Source organism: Hipposideros armiger, unplaced genomic scaffold (genome assembly GCF_001890085.2).
Source record: "Hipposideros armiger isolate ML-2016 unplaced genomic scaffold, ASM189008v1 scaffold_544, whole genome shotgun sequence".
Classification (NCBI taxonomy): domain Eukaryota; kingdom Metazoa; phylum Chordata; class Mammalia; order Chiroptera; family Hipposideridae; genus Hipposideros; species Hipposideros armiger.
The window spans coordinates 533,365-553,180 of record NW_017731894.1 but is presented as its reverse complement, the minus strand read 5'-3'; the positions used below and the strand labels follow the sequence as shown (position 1 = coordinate 553,180).

The 19,816-nt window shown below is 56.6% G+C and overlaps 1 protein-coding gene across 1 annotated transcript in view; it reads left to right on the top strand.

Annotated features, from left to right (window-relative positions):
* The window catches only part of RIMBP2 (RIMS binding protein 2), an 86,227-nt gene that overhangs the window by 15,228 nt on the left and 51,183 nt on the right, over positions 1–19,816 (top strand). The window contains exons 3-5 of the mRNA XM_019668945.1: positions 944–1,066; positions 11,284–11,388; positions 18,932–18,982. Of these exons, the coding sequence (XP_019524490.1) occupies positions 944–1,066; positions 11,284–11,388; positions 18,932–18,982 (279 nt within the window). The remainder of the gene's footprint in view (positions 1–943; positions 1,067–11,283; positions 11,389–18,931; positions 18,983–19,816) is intronic.

The following is a 19,816-nucleotide window of genomic DNA, read 5'->3' as shown; positions in this document are numbered from 1 at the left end:
TGACAGTCTGTCATGGAAGCATAATTCATGTAACGTTGGGGAGGAGGCGAAGAAATGAAAAGTCTGTGGTTGGGCCAATGTGTGCTGTAAAGTAATGGGGAACAAACCACGGTCATGTCTCTCAACGGCGTGCCCTTCTGTGTCCCAGAGACGCCACGGGAGAGACTGAGAGTGACAAGTTCTGACTGTGGTCCTGGGGCCTGTGGTCCGAGAGTGGACGTGATTTCTGAGGTTACTGGAGCAGCCATCTTGCTAGTCCACGTGGAGCCTTGTCACCATTATTGTCCACTTTAAAGACAGGGGTGACATTTTTAGCCAGAAGAATTCGAGTGAGTGTCAACAAGCAAAGGGAATTTGCTGGCCTCACTAAATGGATGGCAGACATCAGCTTCAGGCACGGCTTGATCTGGGTGCTCCAGTGATGTCCTCAGGGTTCTGCTGCTCCCTCTGCTTCGCTTGGCTATTTTCAGACGGGTCATTCCCTCATGATGTCAAATGACACTGCATCTCCCGCCTTTTGTCCTCAACTTTCCAAGTCCAGTGGGCGAAAGAGAAAGGCTGCCCAGGCTTCTACACAAGTCCGATACCTTATTCTCTATGCATGGGACTAGGTCACATGCCCCTCCCCAACCAATCTCTGTATCAGGGGATGGGATCACACTGATTGGCCAGGCTGGGTCACACTCCCAGTCCTGAGCCAGTCACTGTGGCTGTGGGCAGGATCCAGAGGGAGGTCGTGTGCTGATTGGCCAGCCATTGGTCACATGTATTCACCCCAGTGGGGGTGGAACCACCATCCATCAAACCCATGACTGGAGATGAGGGAGGGGAAGATTCTCCAAACAGAAATTAAAGAGGAAGTGCTGGGTGCTCGCTGGGGACACGTGCCCGCAGCCGCACCCGCGTGTTGTAAACAGCATCCTCTCATCCTTCCTACCTGTAGGTGAAAGCAGAGTGTGCCTGGCTTAGCCACGCGCTCACCACAGTGACCAGAGAACGCGATTCGGCCGTGAAGGACAGACACCAGCTCCAAGCCAAGCTGGAGAGCCTGGAAGAGGTCCTAAAGGTACAGTGGCCCCAGTGCCGCTTCCCGGGGTCCACGAGAGGGACGGGCTGTGGGTGCCAGAGCAGAGAGGGGCCACAACTCTCTTCTAAGCCGTCCTCCAGATTCAGGGCTTTTGGGGCTGCTGCTACCCTCTTCATGGTCTAAAAAGCGATAAATAACAAAATCTGAATGTTTCTGGAAGCGGTCCGTGAAGCCAGTTGTGCGTTTGCATTTCTTAGGCTGTTAGACGCAGCTGAGCCAGAGATGCTGGGCAGCGCTCCCGGAGGCCGGCTGAGCTCCTCAAGCTGGAGGCCAGAGGTGCCCTCCAGACTTCAGGGCTCTTAAGCTGTGGCTCAGATGTGCCACGAGCTTTGTGACAAAGAGAATAGCTAAGTCAGAAAAGCGCTCTCTCGGAGCTGGAACGGGGTGCTCCTCATGCAGTTCCGATGGGCCGGGGTGGCCCTCGGCGTTCAACGGGGCTCGTTTGCTGCTGGTGTTGCTAAGCTGAATGGATTCTCTGGTTTTGATTCATTTTGTTGTTTTTTTTTTTTGAATGTTAGCATTGTACTGGGTTCTCAGTGTGGAGAATGTTTTGAAATGTGAAGCAGCGAGGTAGTAACCACCTGCAGTCGCCCCGTCTGGGACCTGCAGCACTGGGTCGTGGAGCGCGGAGCCCTGCTGGCCCACTGGCCCTCCTTCATCACAAGTGACTGTGTCTCCATCCATGACATCTGGGATCCTGCTGGGGCTCTGAGGGGGAGCACATCAGTGGACAGGGGACTGGGGCGAGCTGCAGATGGGGGTGACTGCTACAGGGTATGGGGTTTCTTTTGGGCGTGACGAGCATGCTCTGGCATTAGGTAGTGAGATGGTGCCACAGCCTGTGAGTGTGCCCAAACCACTGAGCTGTACTCTTAAAGAGGATGAATTTTATGGCACGTGAATTGTATTGCACGTTAAAAAGAAAGATGCCCTGTCCACACCGCTGGACCTGAGTGGGAACCACACTCGCCGTGTGGGCCTCCCCACCAAGCACCTGTGTCCCCTGCCTCCTGCAGTGGTCAGGCCAGTCTTCCCTGCCTGCCCAAGTGGGTGAAGGGCCCTGTATTCTGACTGGCACTGAGGACCCCGCTGCCCTCCCGTCGGACCTTGGGTTTGAACCTCAGCACCGGGGCCTTGCACATGGAGACACCCCAGGCTCACATCCAGATCCTGCCCATCATGCCCTGCAAACAGCCCGCGCCTTGGCTGCCCTCCCATCTGGGGGACACACACCAGGGGTGTCAGGTGCCCTGAGGGGGACAAACTGGGGAGGAGGCTTGTGCCGGACCTGGAGGTGAGCTTGGGGACTTTGGGATAGGGGCATCTGGGGCCTGGGTAGCTGCACTGTGGTCTAGGAGGAGAGAGCTGTGGTCTGGGTGGGCACATCCCCTTGTCCCCGTAGAATTGGGTCCTGGGTCTGTGGGTGGTAGCGGGTGGCAGGACCTTAGCTGAGGGGGGCTCTTATGATGGCCGTCAGTTGACACAGTCATGTCTGTTAGCAGGAGCGGGAGGAGTTGGCAGCCATGGGGACAAGTGACAGTGTTACGGGGCCAAGGTTCTGGCAGTTGCCGCCCCTTGGTCTCCAACTGGCACCGCACTGTTTTGTCCTGTTTGTCACCCAGCAGCCAGAGCTGTATTGTTAAACTAGCAGTCAGATCTCAGCGCCATCCCCAGCGCTCCGCTGGCCCCGGCTCCCTGACCCAGGGTCAGCCTGAAGCCCTTAGCTGGCCTTGGGGGCTGCACTGCCTGGCCTGCCAGGACCTCGCTGCCTGGGACAGGGCCTGGCTGGGAGCCCGGAGGGAGCTGCTCCTCAAAGGAGTTTTGCTCTATGGAAAGGGAGACAAGGAGGACATGGAGATGAGAGGAGACGTGTGCTTTTCACGGGGTGACTGCTGCAGGTGAAGGAAAGCGAATGTCTTGCGAATCTGCAAAAGTCCGTGAGAGCTGCCCATTCCCACACAGGACGCCAAGAGCGGGAGGAGACAGCGCGGAGATGAGCCCCCTGCAACAGTGTGGAGTTCGGGGCATCCCGGTGCTCTTGGACAGAACCTGCTAAACTTTGTTGTGTCAAAAAAGCGCCCTCAGCAGGATGGTTGAGTGTTTTCTGAGGGCTGCCTGGCTGGTCCCGACTGGGAAGCTCACTGACCTCCATGCTCTCCTGCTGGTAGTTTTGTCACAGTGAGAAAAGGGCCATTCACAATTAGGCTTTTTTTTTCCTGAGCAGCAAAGCTCATCAGTGGTGGTGAGAAGGGAGGAGATAAAGGCTGCGTGGGGCTGAGATGCAGCTGGCTTGATTAGAAAACCCCGTTCTTTCCGTAAACTTGAGTGAAACCATGACCTTGCATTTCCAGAAGTTGCCTGGCCTGCACCCTCAGTGTGATGTGTATTGTTGTGATCAGTTTGATCTGAATGGGGACCCAAACCAGTTTCAATCACTCCAGTTTGCTGAGAACCAAGAAGTTTACCAGGCTCAAGGGCCATCCAGGGGGACGCCAGGTGGTGCAGGGCTCCCAGCTCAACACACCAGAAGCCAGACCTGGGCGGTGGCCCGCTCCCGACCACAGCCTTCACCTGGGTGAAGCAGAGGCTGACCTGGTTTGGGGCGGGGCCTGTGATGGGCTCGCAGCACTGGTACAGGGTTCGCCGAATTGCAAATGAAACATATTTTTTCCTTCAAAATAGGAAAGCTTTTAGTGAAACAGACAAGACTGAAATTGGGGCCGTTTTCTAAGACGATCCCGCTAGAATCATACAGAAACTGATGAGAACCCCTGCCCCCAATAATGTTTAAGCTGATGTGACTTGCTCCTGATTTTTATACTTTTAAGAAGAGTAATTGATGACTTCATCACATGTGCGTGTGTTACTGTCATGCTTCTTTCCAGGGATATGGTCAAATTGCCAAAATCGTCACATGTAATAACACGCTCAAATAATGTGAATGGAAGCAGGAGATTCAGATAAAGAGAAAAGAGCGTTCAGGTGCCAGCTGGGAGTTCAGACACAGTTACTCTAAGCGTCTAATTTGGCCCGTGCTTCCCGGCAGCCTGGCTATAAACGGAGATGTGAGCTGTTACATCACTGTCACTCCCGAGGTGGGAGCCCGTCTCCCTAGGAGAGCAAAACAGGCGCACTGAGCTCGGTCTTTACTCGGGAAGTGAAGCCAGAGGCTGCAGGTCAATACAGTGGGGGTTACCTTCAGGAGCAGCTTCTCAGCGACCCAGGGGCCCTTTTCGCCAGCTCTCTTCCTTCAGGGCATCTTTGGGGAAGAACTGCTGAAGTCAGGTTGCCCCACACATCGGAGGAACCCAAGAAGAGTTCTTTTCGGTGGGAGTTGAAGGATAGAAAAAGGACTATTCCTGGGCCATTCCTTGGAATTTAAAATACCAAGAGATGAAGAGCACTGGAGTCCGAGCACAGTGAGATGGGTACGGGGCTCCCTGGCACCTGCCCACCTCGTCCTGGTGGGAGCCAGCTTCCTCACCGAGGGACACGGACGCATTGAGCCTGTCAGCGAGGTCCACAGAGTCAGGAGGCCCACGACATGCGTATCGCCTGACCATTCGTTCATTCGTTTGTTCGTTTGTTCACAATTGCTGACTGAGCACTGACTGTGAGCCAGGCCCCGTTCAAGGCACCGGGGACACAGCAGTTAGTAAAACAGAGCTGGGCGTCCCCCTGGGACAGAGTCAGTGAGGAAAAGGACGTAATGGACCATCAGGCAATGCCGGTGCTTTGAAGAAAAATGAGGCGGAGGCAGGAGGAAGTGATGTAGTGACACTGCAGGAGTCAGGGGGTCCTGGCTTCCACATACCAGTTGAGCAGAGACAGTGCTTCTGAGAAGAGGAGGGGCCTTGTCAGTGTTCCGGGGAGGATGGCCCCACACAGGTGGAAAGGGCAGGGAGCCCAGGGGTGGGTGATTGACATGCGCAAGGACCAGGGAGGTGGGTGGAGAATGGTGGGGGACAGGTTGGAGGTGGAAAATGAAACCTAGATTGGGGTGAGGTCGGGCAGGGTCTTACAGGCCACAGTAGAATCCCAGGCACTGCTCTAAGCGTCACCGGGCACTTATCCGTTACCGAATGTCACGATACAGCCGCATAACAAGCTACTCAGAGCCCAGTGGCTAAACCAGTAACCTTTCTCGTCGCTCGCGTGGGTTGGCTAAGTGGTGCTCGTCATCTCGTCCGGACTTGGCCGAACTTCCTCCAGTCTGGGCTGGCGCAGTTGGCTGGCTCCTGGCTGGTGTCGCGTGGTTTGGACCCAGGTGGCTGGCTTTGCTCCGTCCTCCAGCAGGCTAACCAAAGCTCTAGCCGTTGCACAACAGGCCGTGAGAGAGCAGACGCACGTGTGACCTCATGAGGACGAGGCCAGGAGGCCACAAGTCCCCTCCATGACATGCCACTGGTCTGACTCAAGGGATGGAGAGCGGCCGCTGCCCAGTTTGCTGCATGGTCATCTCACTGAGCACGTGGACACGGGGCGTGACTGAGGGTTGGGTGTCGTGGGCGGCCAGTATATCCCGGGTGCTGCTGGGCAGGTGAGAGCTGATGAATCGCACCTTCTTTTCGTGGGTGAAGGGTCACTCCAGTGACCACGCTGAGAAGAAAGGTGGAGAGCTGGAGTGGGCGCACGAGACGGACTAGGAGTGATGCTCCAAAAATGAGGTGCGGGCAGCTTGGGCCGTGGTGGGAGCAGAGGGGAGAGAGTGTCAGGTGCGGGTGCATTTTCAAGGTAGAATCTCCAGGGTTTGCTGATGGAGTGGACGCGGGTGTGATAGATGGGGATGAGTCGGGTGACGCCAAGGGTTGGGGCGGAAGTTTGGGGTGAGTGATGGTGCGTTTGCTCTGATGGGGACACTCTGGACAGGCAGTTGGGCTCAGGGAATGGCCTGGGCTGGAGATGGAGTTTCCTGTGACCACAGAGTCCCTGTGACCTCGGTCCTCACTCTGGGGGCCACCCTGCTAGTCATCAGGAAGGCGGCCTCAGTTGACCATCAGACGACACATAGGGTAGAAGTGATTCACGTGGGATTGACGCTCAGATGTGATCACACCATCTTGTTGCTTGAACATCTGGCAGTCACAGTCGGCTAAATTGTGTTACCTCCTACCTGGCACTGCCCTCAGAGGCCATAAAGTGATTGGGGATAGAGGGCCGTGATGTGACGTGAATGAAGGTGGCCCATTTGTGGTAACGTGGTGTCCTCACAGCTGGGGAGCCGTGCCACGTGCATCCGTGTCTGCCTGAACCGGCAGTCAGTCCAGCGGCCATGTTCACACGTTGGTGTTTTAGGTCCCACACATCACTCGTGTTCCGCCTCTTTTCAGACTGATGGTTCAGCTTAGCTGACGACAGTGTGACTTTTCTCTAACGGCCTGTCATTGGTTCCGTAAAGCACGAGTCCATGACTCACGGTTCTTTCCAGAGGCCTTCTTCGCTGCATTTGGGGGCTGCCAGGCAACTTTGTACTTGAATGGCCAGAAAACTGAGACCATCTGTGCTGATTTTAAGAGGTAACAGGCCTCAGATGCCTCAGACCCTGGCTCCTGAGACCCTCCGAGGCCGATAATCACCCAGATGAAACCCCCGATGAGCCCACACCTAAGAACACTTTCACTCGTTCGGCACATACTGAGCACCTGATATGTGCTAGACGCCCCCTGGGCGAAGAGTGACCTGACACTATGTCCCTGACTCTGGCAGTTAAATAAATTAATGACTGCACAGAAGGATGAGGTGTGATGACACAGAACCGCTCCCTTATTCTCTGGTTGGGGAAGTCCTCGCCGGCAGTGTGCCATTTGGCGGGGACATGGGTGGAGGGAGAGAGGGAGGGATGGAGCCGCGCAGAAACTGCCCCAGCAGAGGGGGCAGCGAGGTCCAAGATCTGAGGCAGAGGGCTGGGGCGGCCACTGGGGCGGCCAGAGCTGCAGAACGGGGGCCAGGTGACCAAGGTCGCAAGGCCAGGCCTCCTCCCCGCTGTGCCACGCTGGCCTCCTGTCAGCCCTTCTTATGGGCCTGTGCACCTGCTCTATCTGGGTTGCTTTGTCCTGGTCACCGTCCAGGAGACTGAGCAGTGTAGGCAGCTTCCATGTCCTTTCTGCTTGTCAGTGTGTCCCCAGCGCCCACCTGGCATAGAGAAGCCACAGGGTAAATGTGTGAGGGCTGAAAGGGTGAGTGACAGACAGGGGTTAGGAAGTCTGCCCAGTGAGCTCGTCACTTCTAAGCCTCCTGCATCAGTAGCCGAGAGCGTGAGGCCCCCAGGTACGCCCTGCATAAGGCTCACGGTCCCCCAGAGCCCATCTGCACGCAGCAGCCATAGCCTCCTGGGTGAAACAGAAGCTGCATGCTGTTCCTGTGCTGCCTGCGCCCACCTTTGACTGCAGAGATTGAATCTAACCTCCCCACCACAGGACGCTGCACTCTGGCCTCCGCCGGCTCTTCAGCTTTGACCCCTGCCACGCCCCCTGCACTCCGGGCCCAGCTGCACGGGCCTTCCCTGTCTCTCCGGAACACACCGCCCCTGTTTCCACCCCAGGGCCTTTGCACGTAGCTGTTTCCACCGGGAATGCTGTCTCCCTCCGTCTGTATTTCTGGCTCCTGGTCAGTTAGGGTCCAGTGTCCTGTCACCACCTGTCCTGACCATGTTCCCAGAAGGAGCCAGCTTCCTGCCAGTCTCTGTCGCACTGCCTCTTCCACTTTCTTCAAAAAAAACCTACTTGCTCGTTTTAGTTGTTTACTTGTGTATTATTTTCCCCTTCCAAGACGTCACATCTGCAGGAGAGACTGTGTGTTTTGGTGCCGAGGACGCAGTCTGGCACTTGGCAGGCCCCGAGTAACAGCGATGGATTGACTGAGTGGATGAGCTAGCGAGTGCGGGCACGAGCAAATCACAGACTGCAAGCGGGCGTGACTGCGGCGTGAACGAGTGAGGGAGAGGCTGGCAATTGCCGAGTGGCCCGTCCCTGCAGACACGTGCTGCCATCAGGGAGAACCAGCCACGAGCAGTGGAAAACCTGGTCCAGGACGCTTGTCTGGAAGGATGGCTTCTGGGGCCGCAGGGGCTCTGCAAACAGGCAGCCACATATCAAGTGTATTGTCTTTCTGGCAAAGACTGAGCCTCCAGGAGGACAAGACCGCTGGAGAGGATGTGATTCCCACATGCACGGGGCCCTGGCGGGTGACTGTGGGACAAGGACGTGTCCGCCCCTCTCCGCCCAGCGTTCTCCACCGTCTTGGCACAAGGGTCTCCCCTGGTGACCAACGGGAGTGAGCCATTTTTCATTTTTCCTCCAGCTTCTCTACTCCAGCATCCTGCAGAGGAGCCGGAAGTTTCCTGTTGCCGGTGCCGGGGCACTGTAGGCCTCAGCGTCTTACAGCTCCTATGAAAAGGAAGCGCCCCTTGGGGTGCCCCCTGACCGTGTGGACTGAGGAACTTGCTCAGGACCCATAGGTGGCTCCGTTTGTCTGACGGAACAGAGACAGCAGTCTTTCTTTGAGGACAGGACGCAAGCCCTGGAGGGGGAGACGGCACTCTCCTCGTGACTACTGCCTTTGCCCAGGCAGGCAGGGGCCACGTGGAAGACGCTCCCATCCCCCTCTGATCTGATGTTGAGATGATTCAGTTTGCTCAGGGTCACACCCAAGCTTTCCCAGGGAAGCGGCTTCGGCTTCGTGACATTTGTGGGCTACTTAAGCGCTCACGTTAATGGCGACACCCTGCTCTAAATAGCACCGCTTTAAGAATAAATCCTGCCCCAGGCAGAGCCTTTTAGCGGGCGGGTTTCCTGGGCTGCGTAATCCTGCGCTGTTCAGATGTGAAGTGTCCCCATGGAGCGAGGCAGGTGTCCCTGGACCGGGGAAGATGTTTGTAAAAGGAAGTGGAGTCTCGTGTTAGGCATGTGGGGGCAGTTGGTGTTGGGGCGCAAGGCAGGGCTTTCCTCTCTGAGAGCCGGGGCCCCTCGTGCGCCAGGGAGCGCCAGAATCACAGAGGCTTGTGGAGGCTGTGAGGGGCCGTGGCCTCACAGGGCAGTGTGGCCACTCGGTGTCTGCGGATTGGGCAGGAGTGGGAAGAATTCACGAAGGAGGGGACCCTCGTGTCACGTGCCTCTGAGAGACTGGGTCCCCCCGGGCAGGGAGTAGCCCTTGGCGTGGACAGAGGGAGCTGATTGGTCATCTTGGCAGGAGGATTTCTGCTGCCGGTGGGAGGGAGTCACTGAAACAGGCCGCGTGGTGGGAGTGGGAGTGGGGTGTGAAGACGCAATGGGGAGTGCAGACACCCTGTGAGCAGCTGTGTGGAGGGAAGAAGCCCCCCCTCCCGGGAGTCTTGTCCCCCCCCCCTCGCTTCCCGCAGTGGCACCCTCAGCATCAGCCTGGAACACTGTCCCCCGAGGTCATTTGTTTTCACACATTTATGCTTTTCTGACAACTACTTCGTGTTGACTTGGTTCATTAGCCTGTGAGATGTAAACGCTGTTTCTATTTGTCTCCATTCGTCTACTCCATGAGCCGACCTGCCTCTTTCATCTCTAAGCAGGAAGCTCGCAGAGGTGTGTCACCCCTGCCCTCAGTCACCCCACAGCCGGCAGCTGCAGGCCTGGAGTGACTGCGTGTTCACTCAGTGTTTCTAACGGGCCCCCGTAAGGAAGACCGTCTCCTCCCGCCACTGCTAACTTCCTTCTGGAGCCAAATAAGGATCATACAGCCTGCACTTGGCAATGCCCCTTCCACCATGAACAGGCGCATGAGAACGGGCTGCCACAAAGCACCCAGACAGCTTCTCAGTTGTTCGCCCAGGCCAGGAGGGCTGCTGGGGGCCCGTGGGTGCTGGCCCGCCCCGCCCTCATCGTGTTTAATGGTGACATGCAGTGGGCGAGGGGCCACAGGCAGGAGGGGTCAGCAGTCAGGTGCGCACTGGCTTTCACGTTGGCCACGCCGGGATGGCTTCCAGGCTCCTGCCTGGCGCTGGTGGCCGGAAGCCAGCCGCTCAGCTGCCATCTGATACGAACAGTGAGCCCAGCAGCGGCTCAGCATGAGACAAGGAGTGCCCGGCACGTGGAAGGCGGCTCGAAGGGGTAGCACACCTTCTGCGCTGCCGTCGTCTTACCAGTGCCATTGTCCTAGTCACTCACTGTCTTTGTGGGAGAGTCCCTGGTCATCGCGTACTTTCTGTGCACCTGGGTTTAATACTAGAGCTGCATTGCATGAGACTGTCACACGGCCCTGCATTACGTGGGCCTGTATGACATGACACTGAATGACATGACGCTGTATTATGTGACACTGTATTACGTGACACTGCACAAGGTCATTGGGAAGGGGTCATCTTATATTCAGAGTAAAAGGTAGCACAGCACTCAGTAGATGCCAGGTACTATTCTAACTCGCAATATTCAAAACATTTCTATGAAGCAGGTGTCAATTAATAATTAACATTGGTTATTTAATTGTTAATTAAACTCAGGGTTGAACTCTACCCTGTCAAGGAGGACAGACGGCTGTCATGAGGAAAGCACAGCAGGGGACACCCCCCCCCCATCTGCCCAGCAAATAGACCTGGCCGTAGGCCCACAGAGGCCTGTGTGGAGGGACAGGGACGGCAGGCGCTGAGGGCTCTGGTCCATTAGCGTGACACGAGCACACGGGGTCAAAACTGACATTCAGAGGCTCCATCCAGAGCTCCAGATTTGACCTCGCACGGCCACTTACCAGCTGGGTGACGAGCAAGGAAACCTCCTCTGTGCCTCAGTTTCCCCCTCTGTAGAATGGGGCTCGTGAGAGTACCTACGTCCTACGACTATTATGAGGATTATATGACTTAAATAGCACTCAAAAGTTTGGAACAACCCACTACATAGGGAAAGATCAATAAACCTGGGCTGCTGTTTACACAGGACCAGGGACAAAATGGAGCGAAGAGAGACAGAGTTTTTTAAAAGGAGGAAAAAGAGCAATTCACCTTTGCACGGGAACCTCTAGTTCTGCTCAGATGCTCATTGCATTTAAAATATAACAATAAGAACAGGAGGTGGGGGCCTTGTTAGTGCCAGGGTCTTCCCCAGTTCGCCCTGCCACCCTCAGGAAGAGCCCGGGGAAGCAGAGAGGGACCGTGAGGCAGAGCGGGGAGCTTGCAGGGCACGACACGCAGACACAGCTCCCTGCACGGCTGCCTGACCTCGCCCTGTCCCCCACAGCACATGCGAGAGGCCGCTGAACGGCGGCAGCAGCTGGAATTGGAGCATGAGCAAGCCCTGGCTGTTCTCAACGCGAAACAGCAAGAGATCGACCTTCTGCAGAAGGTAAGGGGCCACGCTGCCTGGGTGCTCGGTGGGGGCAGAGGGGTGAGCAGGGGCGCTCGGCTGTGGGTGCGGGCTGGCTGCTCCCCCGAGGCTTGTGTCCCAGGCCCCAGGGTGCCCTGTCCCTGCTGCAAAGGCTCGGAGCGCTCTGTGCTTCCCCGTGCTTTCTCGTTTCTCCCAAGCTGACTCGTGTTCATGTTTATGCTGCAAAAGCAAATGGATGCTCTAACACTCATTGCCGGCAGACGGCAGGGAAGGGGTGCTCCTGGGGACGGCTGCTGGTGTGACTTGCTTTAGCTTTGGGGGACCTGACAGTGACAGTGAAAACTAAACACACACACACACACACACACACACACACACAGTTGTACCCTGCAACTTTCCACCCTGGGAATATGCCTGTAAGAAACACAGTTTCAAAGGATTTTGACTTTTTGGCAGCACTGTTGTGTGGGGTGGGGGATGGGGAACTGGATTAAATTCAGTGCCCATCCAAGGGCACGGTTGCATCAGTCGTGGTACATTCACACCGCGGACCAGTGTGACATCATTAAAAGGAACAGTTTACCTGTTACCTCGGGAAATCACAGGGTGTGTTACAGGGAGCAAATCAATTGTCAGGGTAATATTTATAGGATGATCTCCTTAACAGAGGTGGGGAGAGAACAAAAAGAAGAAAGAAAAAAGTAAGAGAGGAGAGGAAGAGGGCAGAAGAAACACCGGGGGGGGGGGAAGCGGGGGAGGCAGAGGGCCTGAGCAGTCTGCAGCGTGTGCCCAGGGCGCCTGTGCTGGGGGGACTGGGGCTGAGACGTCGCTCCCGCTGCCCCATCTTTAGAAGCTGTGGTCCTCCTGTCTCTCAGATGTGTGTTTGGAGCTGTCGGGCTTGGGGGCCCCTGCGTGTCGGTCTCATCTCACTTTCTCCCAGAAGCCTGGTGTTGCCCCCTTCTCCCCCAGGGCAGCGGCCCTTGCAGCCAGAGCCTGTCACAGTGGGGCGGGCAGAGGACTGAGGGATGGAAGCAGATGGGGGGCGCAGCAGGTGACTCCCCCATCCGACAGACCCCCCCCCCAGGTCTCAGAGCAAAAGGTGTAGGATGACTGCTAGCCCTGCTGGCAAGAGGACTGTTGGTGGCTTTCATCACCAGCGTTTATTAGCAGAGCTGGGTGCATCAGGTGGGTGACTTCAGACACCGTTTCTCTAATCATTGATCGAGACCTCGCATTAAGGATAGATTTCATTATGCTGGCGCTGATGGGGACTGTCACAGCCCTGATTACCTATCATAACAAGGTGGCTGGTGCCCTGAGCAGCAGTATTTCATTAGATGTTATCAGCAAGGACTCTGCTGTCTTCCCGCTGTGCTCGGGGACCTTCCGGTGACTGGACATGGCTCTATACTCCTGTGCCCACCCGCTGCAGCCCCGGCAGCCATGTCCCCAGGCTGTGTGTCTGAGACAGGTGATAAGCCTGTGGAAACAGATGCTGTGCAGCCAGGCGTCGGGCGGTTGGTCTCAGCAGGGCCTGGAGCGCTGCTAGCTGAGCCTTTGGTGCCCAGAAAGAACATGGGAGCCACCCCACTCCTCAGCACCCGTGTTCTCGTCGGGGTGCCATCCAATTTCCTTTGCTCCTTTTTCCTCCACTTTCATCATTGTCTCTCTTTTGGACACACAGATGCTTCATCAGTGGGGGGGAGCAGAGGAAGAGAAATTGACGCAATACAAATGTTCCAACATTGTCGCTTCTCAGAGCTCTGACTTTTAAAACAAGTGTTATAAGAGGAAGGTGGGACCTTGAGCGGAGTGAGGTCGGTGAATTCTTTCCAGAGTTGCTTTTCCATTCGCTTCCCGCCAGGGACAGACATCGTGCCGCAGTGGCTGACGGCAGCATTCCTTCCTTCCTTCATTCATTCACTAACTGTTGCTGCTCAGCCGCCGTTCTGGAAACCGGGACCCCAGGGCGTGGCTCCTGCCCTCCCACAGAGTGAGAATAAGTGAGCAGGGGGGAGACAAATGAACTAAATTCAGGTCATGAAAATGCTCAGAAGGAAGCAAGCAGAAGGGAGAGACGATAGATGAAAGGAGTCATGCGTGCAGATGGGCTGCGGGTTAGATGAGAGACAGACACGGTCCTGCCAGCTCACATCCATGGAGCAAGCGGCTCCAGTGCCCAAGAAGAGGAGGCCGTGGCCGGGACGTGGGCAGCGCAGAGCAGGCGGGGGTGCGTCCACAGGCCGCGGGGGCCGGACCCTGTTGGAAGGTGCTCAATGTTGTTCCAAGGGAAAGGGGACCCTTAGAGGGTTGAGCAGGGTGTACGGGTCTGAGTCACAGCTTTCAAAATCCGCATTGGGTGCTTTTGGTGTTGGTTTGCGGAGGGGCAGGGAGGCTGGCTGACACCGTGGCCGGGAAGCCTGGTGCCTTGACTGGGCTGGTGACCGTGCAGGTGGAAGGAGGTGGACCCCTCTCAGGAAGAGTCAGGAGGAAGCGGAATCAGGTTTGCTCCTGGGTGGGTTGTAGGAAGGGCCCGCGAGCCCCCCAGTGTGGTGTAGACCTGGCTGGAAGTACAGCCGCGGCCACACGCTGACTCCATCCCACATGGACCTGAATCCAGTCACAGGCGCATTGAGACGGACACCTGGGACTTGTGCATGGCTCTGTTCCGGAACTTGAACGAAGAAGTTAAAAAAATCACTGACAGCCATGACTACAAGCAAGAGATCCCCACAGGAGTCCGTCGGGTCCAGCTGCTTTTTTTTCGACGCGACGAAAGCCCAGGACTGTCCACATCTGGAGAGTCTGCCAGCGCCCAAACGCACGGCCTCTTTCGAGTCTGCTCAGCGGGGAGGTTTCAGAAGAGGGAGGAAAGGCTCCAAATCACAGGTGGAGGAAAGACACTGGCGTGTCTCTAGGTCACTGAGCGTCCCTGTGTCTCCACTTGACGAGGAGAATGCAGTGGACGGGGTGCTTTCTTTTCCACGAACACCGCAGGGCAGGGCAGACGCTGCTGACAGCCTGTGGGGGGTGTGGGGTGGGAGATCAGGCCGTGCTCTTCCCGACCTGGTGGCCACTGCCCAGGAGCAAGGCAGTACGTACAGGCCAGTCTCGTGGGGTGTCAGCCTCCCCCTTCCCCCCAGGGTGCCCTGCATGAGTGCAGGCCTTCAGGTCTGTGTCAGGGACCCAGCGCCCTCGGCCCCATTCAGCAGGCGGGAGAAGCGCATGCTGGAAGCGAGCGAGTGAATGAATGATCGATCAGAGAGCCGCAGGCTGGCCTCGTGGGAAGGCGCCATAAGACCAGCCAGCCAACCCTGATCTCCGTGAAAGCCTGTGTAAATAAATAAGAGGCACCCAGGCAGAACCCGGCCCCACCTGCTGGACCGGCCACCTGGCTTCCCTGAGGACACCTGCTTGCTTCCAGGAGACTGGGGAGCCCAGAGCTCTGTTGGGAATCCTCACTTTCAGTCACTCAACAAACACTTGTTGAGCGCTGCAGGTCAGCAGTGTTCCAGCTGCTAGTCACGCAGCAGTGAGTCAGGCCGTGTGGAGGATGACAACGCTAATGCCACACCGGACGTTCACTCTAAGTGAGGTGTTCTGGGCCCAGGACCTGGAACGCACCTGTCACCTCCTCTCAGCCCCCACCTCTGCCTCCTCCTGTCTCCTGTCACCCACCGTGCTGCAGCCACTCCGCCCCCTCGAGGTCTTCACCCAGCATGTCTGGTCCCCAGACTGGGGCAGAACCTCAGCCGGCCTCCCTGCCAGTCCCCTCACTGAGTGATGTCCCCTGCCGTGTGCTGATTTGTCTGTCCCCAGAGTGAGTGTCCTTACTCCTAAGACAGTGCCTGGCAGACAGTGAGGGAAGGACTGGCGGGATGAAGGCTTGGGAGTGCAGTGAGCATCCCCCACTGCTGCAGTGGACGGTCTTGGTGGCCCGACAGACACCTGATAAAGAGGCTTGGAGCTGTGCCCATCCGCTCCCTGCTTAGTGCCCAAGTGGACTGACCGGCCAACCCTCAGCGTAACCTGGGGGTGCCAGTGCCATTACAGCTGAGGCGACTGAGCTTCAGCCCTGGGCTGCAGCTCCCTGGGGCCTGGCCCCCACACCCGGTGCTTCCCTCTAGGTGCCCAGAGCCCAGCGGCTGTGGGTGCTGCAGTGTCAGTGTCTGGTGCAGGCGACGTCCTGGTCTCGTGATGATCCAGGGCTGTGGGCAGGGGTTTCCCATATTTAAAATCCATGTGCACACCTGCCCGATTTGCTGTCGTTGAACGTCCCTCCCGCATGTGAAAAGATTGCTTTCTGTCTGAAGGGCGTTGCTTGCTGAGCTCGCCTGGCCGCCTTAACCAGCGCTCGGCCTCACTTTAGTGCTCCCCTGTAGCTGTCGGTCGGAGATGGCGGGGGCCACAGGGGGCCCACTGCATCCATTCAGTGTGGCCCTGCCTCAGTGTTGGATGACAGCATGTGCTCACTGGCTTCCTCATTCCGCGGAACGGTCCTGACGGCCTCCACCTGGTCCCACGAAGCCCTCCGACTTCTCCGTGGAGCTGTAGCCACAGCTCCCAGGAATGGCGTGCCCACTCAGCGCCCACCCGCCTCCGCCATCCCAGCCCGACCACACGGTGCTTGGGTGGCTGCCGTTGTGAGTGGTGTACGCCTATCACAGCAGGCGACAGGACATCCACCGTCGCTCCTGTGCATGTCCGGGCCCCCCAAAATATTGTGTGTGCTGCGTGCTCCCACTGCCTGGCTGCATGCTCCCCTGGGTGGCCGGCCCCTTCTGAGCCTGCCTGAAGGTCATGTCCTTCTCGGTTCACTGTGCTTGTGGGGAAACCGTGCCTGGGTGAAGGCTGCAGCTTCCCCACAAGCTGGCAGTGGCCCCCAAAATGAACCTCGCTGAAGCTGCTGCTGAGACTTTGTAAGAATTCAGGGCTGCCAGTTTTCAATGTTAATTTTAACCATCTATTCTGGTTGCCCAAATGGCCCAGCTTGTAAGGAGCTATGAACACGCACTCCTGATTGTCGCTTGAAGCCGGAAGCTAAGTCGTCACTGCCAACTTGGCTGAGTTTTAACAGCCTCTGTGGAGCTTTTCATTGTTTTTTTTCCATCCTGCCATTTTAAAACTCTCTTTGACTCAGCTGGCTCAGTGGTGGCGGTATTTATATAACCCCTATATGTTCTCTGGTGGTTTGCCATTTTCCCCTGTTTTGTCATATATTGTCGCTCCTGTTTTTGCTTTGAAAGGAACAGTTTTCAGCATTCAAAGATTGAGCTGAGTTCCAGAATGATGTAATGAATTGGCTGTGCCCCCTTCACTTCCCAGCTCTTAAAAACCTCATTGGCTTATGTGAGAATGGAGTGCAGATGAGCGAACGTGGCAGCAATCTCGGGCCACTTTTCACTTTTCTGCGTTGGGGAAGCCAAGTTTTCCCACCCACGGAAGTTTGCGAGTGAGAAGCAGACGCAGTTAGGATAGTGCTCACTGGCTGTTCTCCAGGCACCTCCAGAACTGGCGATTCTCCTTTAAAAGTTAAATTTATTGGGGTGACATTGGTTAATAAGATTATATAGGTTTCAAGTGTACAATTCTGTATTTGCATTGTCCTCACCACCCAAAGTCTAGTCTCCTTCTGTCACCATATATGTGACCCCTTTACCTTCTTTATCCTCCCTCTCCCCCTTGCGACCACCATGCTGTTGTCTGTATCTATGAGTTTGTCTGTTTGTTGCTTTCTGTTTTATATCCCACATGAGTGAAATCCTATGGTTCTTGTCCTTTTCTGTCTGACTTATTCGCTTAGCGTGATACTCTCAGGATCCATCCATGTCGTCCCAAATGTCAGTATTTCACCCTTTCTATGGCCGAGTACTGTTCCGTTGTATGTACCACGTCTTCTTTATCCCATCGTCCATCTAAGGACACTTGTCTCCACGTCTTGGCCACCGAGAATAATGCTGCAGTGAACATCGGCTGCGTGTGTCTTTACGAGTCAGTCTTTGCAGATGCTTCGGGTAGAGACACGGCTGCCAGGTGGCTGGGTCGGTCGGCCTGCAGGACAGAATTGTGAATGTGAAGCTTGGTCTGACGGGGCTTCCTGCGAGTGCTCGGTGCCTCGGGCAGCGGCCCCATCGAGTCACGACGCAGCCCTCTTTAGAAACTGGTGTCTCTGCTCCATCGGGAATGTCTGTGGGGCCACGACACCAGCCTGACGGATGCGTTAGCGTGTGATGTGCTGCAGGCTTTCTCCCCAGCTTGGGACACACCCTCAGACACTCACTGAGCCCCAGGATGCCCAGAGCTCAATGGGCAGTGTCCCGTTCTTACACGGTGGGTGGCTGTGTTCGCCAGGACTCTTGGTTCCACGTGACAGAAAACACTCAACAGTCCTTGCTTTCATTCAACAACCAATTTTAGTTTTACATGTAGCTGGACATCTACCTCCAGATGTGGCTTGATCCAGGACCCAAACCAGCTAGCCTCAGGCACAGCTCCATCTCGCGTCCCCCCCAGTGCCGTCGCACCTCAGTTGCTCTCCTGCCTCTGCTCTGCACTGGCTGCATCTCTGGTTTCTGTGCGGAGGCCCCCGGCTGCTCCAGCCCTGCCCCTTATTGTGGCAAGACAGCCGCAGCTGCTCCCAACTCTCGTTCTCTCGGGCTCAAGCCCAGTGGGCAAGGCGCCTTCCTCTACCGCAGAAGTCCCAGGCGGCCTCTTTGGTCTCCTTACGCTGTCCACCCACTCGTGAACCAGTCACTAGAGTACTCAGTATAGGCAGGGCTGGATCCTGGCAAATTCAGGGCCTCCTCCCAGGAGAAGAGGGCACAGGTGCCGGGTGGGCAAATGCAGCAGACCTTTGCTGTGGCCACTGTACTGGAACCTCGGGGCCTTGGGGGGCGAGAACAGTAACGCTGTGTGTCAGCTGTGTGGGAATTCTCCAGTGGCCCGGGCAGCAGCCATCCGGAGACATTTCTTTAGTGAAACTTGTAAAATTTCTTATTCGCTGGAGCAGATGGTTTTGCTTCAAGTATAACAATTTGAAGGGGGCGGCCCCCTGTTGCCGGCTGAGCTGCTAAGGGTCAGTTAGAGGCTCAGGACCCCCATCGCGGCCTCTCCTTCAGGGCCTGACCTTCAGCTATTTGGGGGTCAAGTTCGCATGATTGTGTTGTTTTCTGAGCAGTTAAGGACATTTGGGGAAATGGGGGTGCTTTCTGAGGCTTTGGGGAAGGGTTATCCTGCCATTCTGGGTTCAGCCACCTTGTGTGTGTGACCAGTTCTCAGGAAAAGAATCAGGGCCTCCCTACTGACCCCACGGCTGCGCCTGGCAGCCCACCCGCACTCTGCAGGTCAGGGTGCACGCCCCAATTTCTACAGAGCCAGACCCAGCTGAAATCCACTTCATCTTGCCCAAAGGGGTAGAAAAATGAGAACTGATTTAGACTCCTAGAATTTGGAGCTTTTTCGGGGAATAAAAGTCAACGGCCCAACCCCTGATAACTTAGACATTAGCCCTATTCTCTTTTCCCCTTTAAATGTTCACTTCTCTCTTTTTATCACCGGCAAGGCTCAGGTTGAAGCTAAGAAGGAGCATGAAGGTGCCGTGCAGCTGCTAGAGGTAAGCGCGGGGCCGCGGGCCCTTGGGGGGCTGAGGTCAGGGACGGCGCCTTAGGCCGAGTGGGACGGCAGCTAACGTCCGCCCAGTGCCTGCGGGGTGCCGGCCACTAGTGCTGTTCACCTTCCTCTCGTGTCGTCAGCCCATCCACCTGCACGACAGGCGCCGGCATGGTTCCCATTCTACACGTGAGGGAATGAGGCAGAGAGAGGCCAAGCCGTTTTCCCTTGGCCACATAGCCAGCGTCAGGACTATGGGTCTCAGATATGTCTCCTTGCCTCTGCTGGCTCCTCTCGGGTGGAAAGCAAGGAGGACGGGCCTCGCATGGGAATGACTCTTGGTTTCCATGCAGAGGCCCCGGCTGCTGCAGCCGCTCCCAACTCTCGTCCCCTCGGGCTCACGTCCAGCAGGCCAGGCGCCTGTGTCCCCTAGGAGAAAGGGTGGGTGGACCATCCCTGTGGGCGTGCTGCCATCAAATGAATTACGTGGGGTAACATTTTAAGAGACAGCTATCCTGAGGAAGCATTTGGCAGTTGGTATGTGGGAGGCATTTGCAGAGTTAGAGAGGACGGCCCAGGGAATCACAGCAGTGAAAGCCATCGGAGGCGCTGCGAGGAACCTGCCCCAGCAAGTGGCCCTCCTCAGTGTGGCCCTCCTGGGTGCAGAGGCCTGGTGCTGGGGGCTCGGCAGGCAAGTGGCACCGAGCCCACCAATGTGGGTGCTGTGTCAGGAGTGACCACCCCTTTGTCATGGGCTTGTGGCCTGCTGCCAGCGTCCTCGGGCAGGTGGACATGCAAACTGGAGGGAGCTTGGGTCACCCCGGAGGCCTTTGCCGTC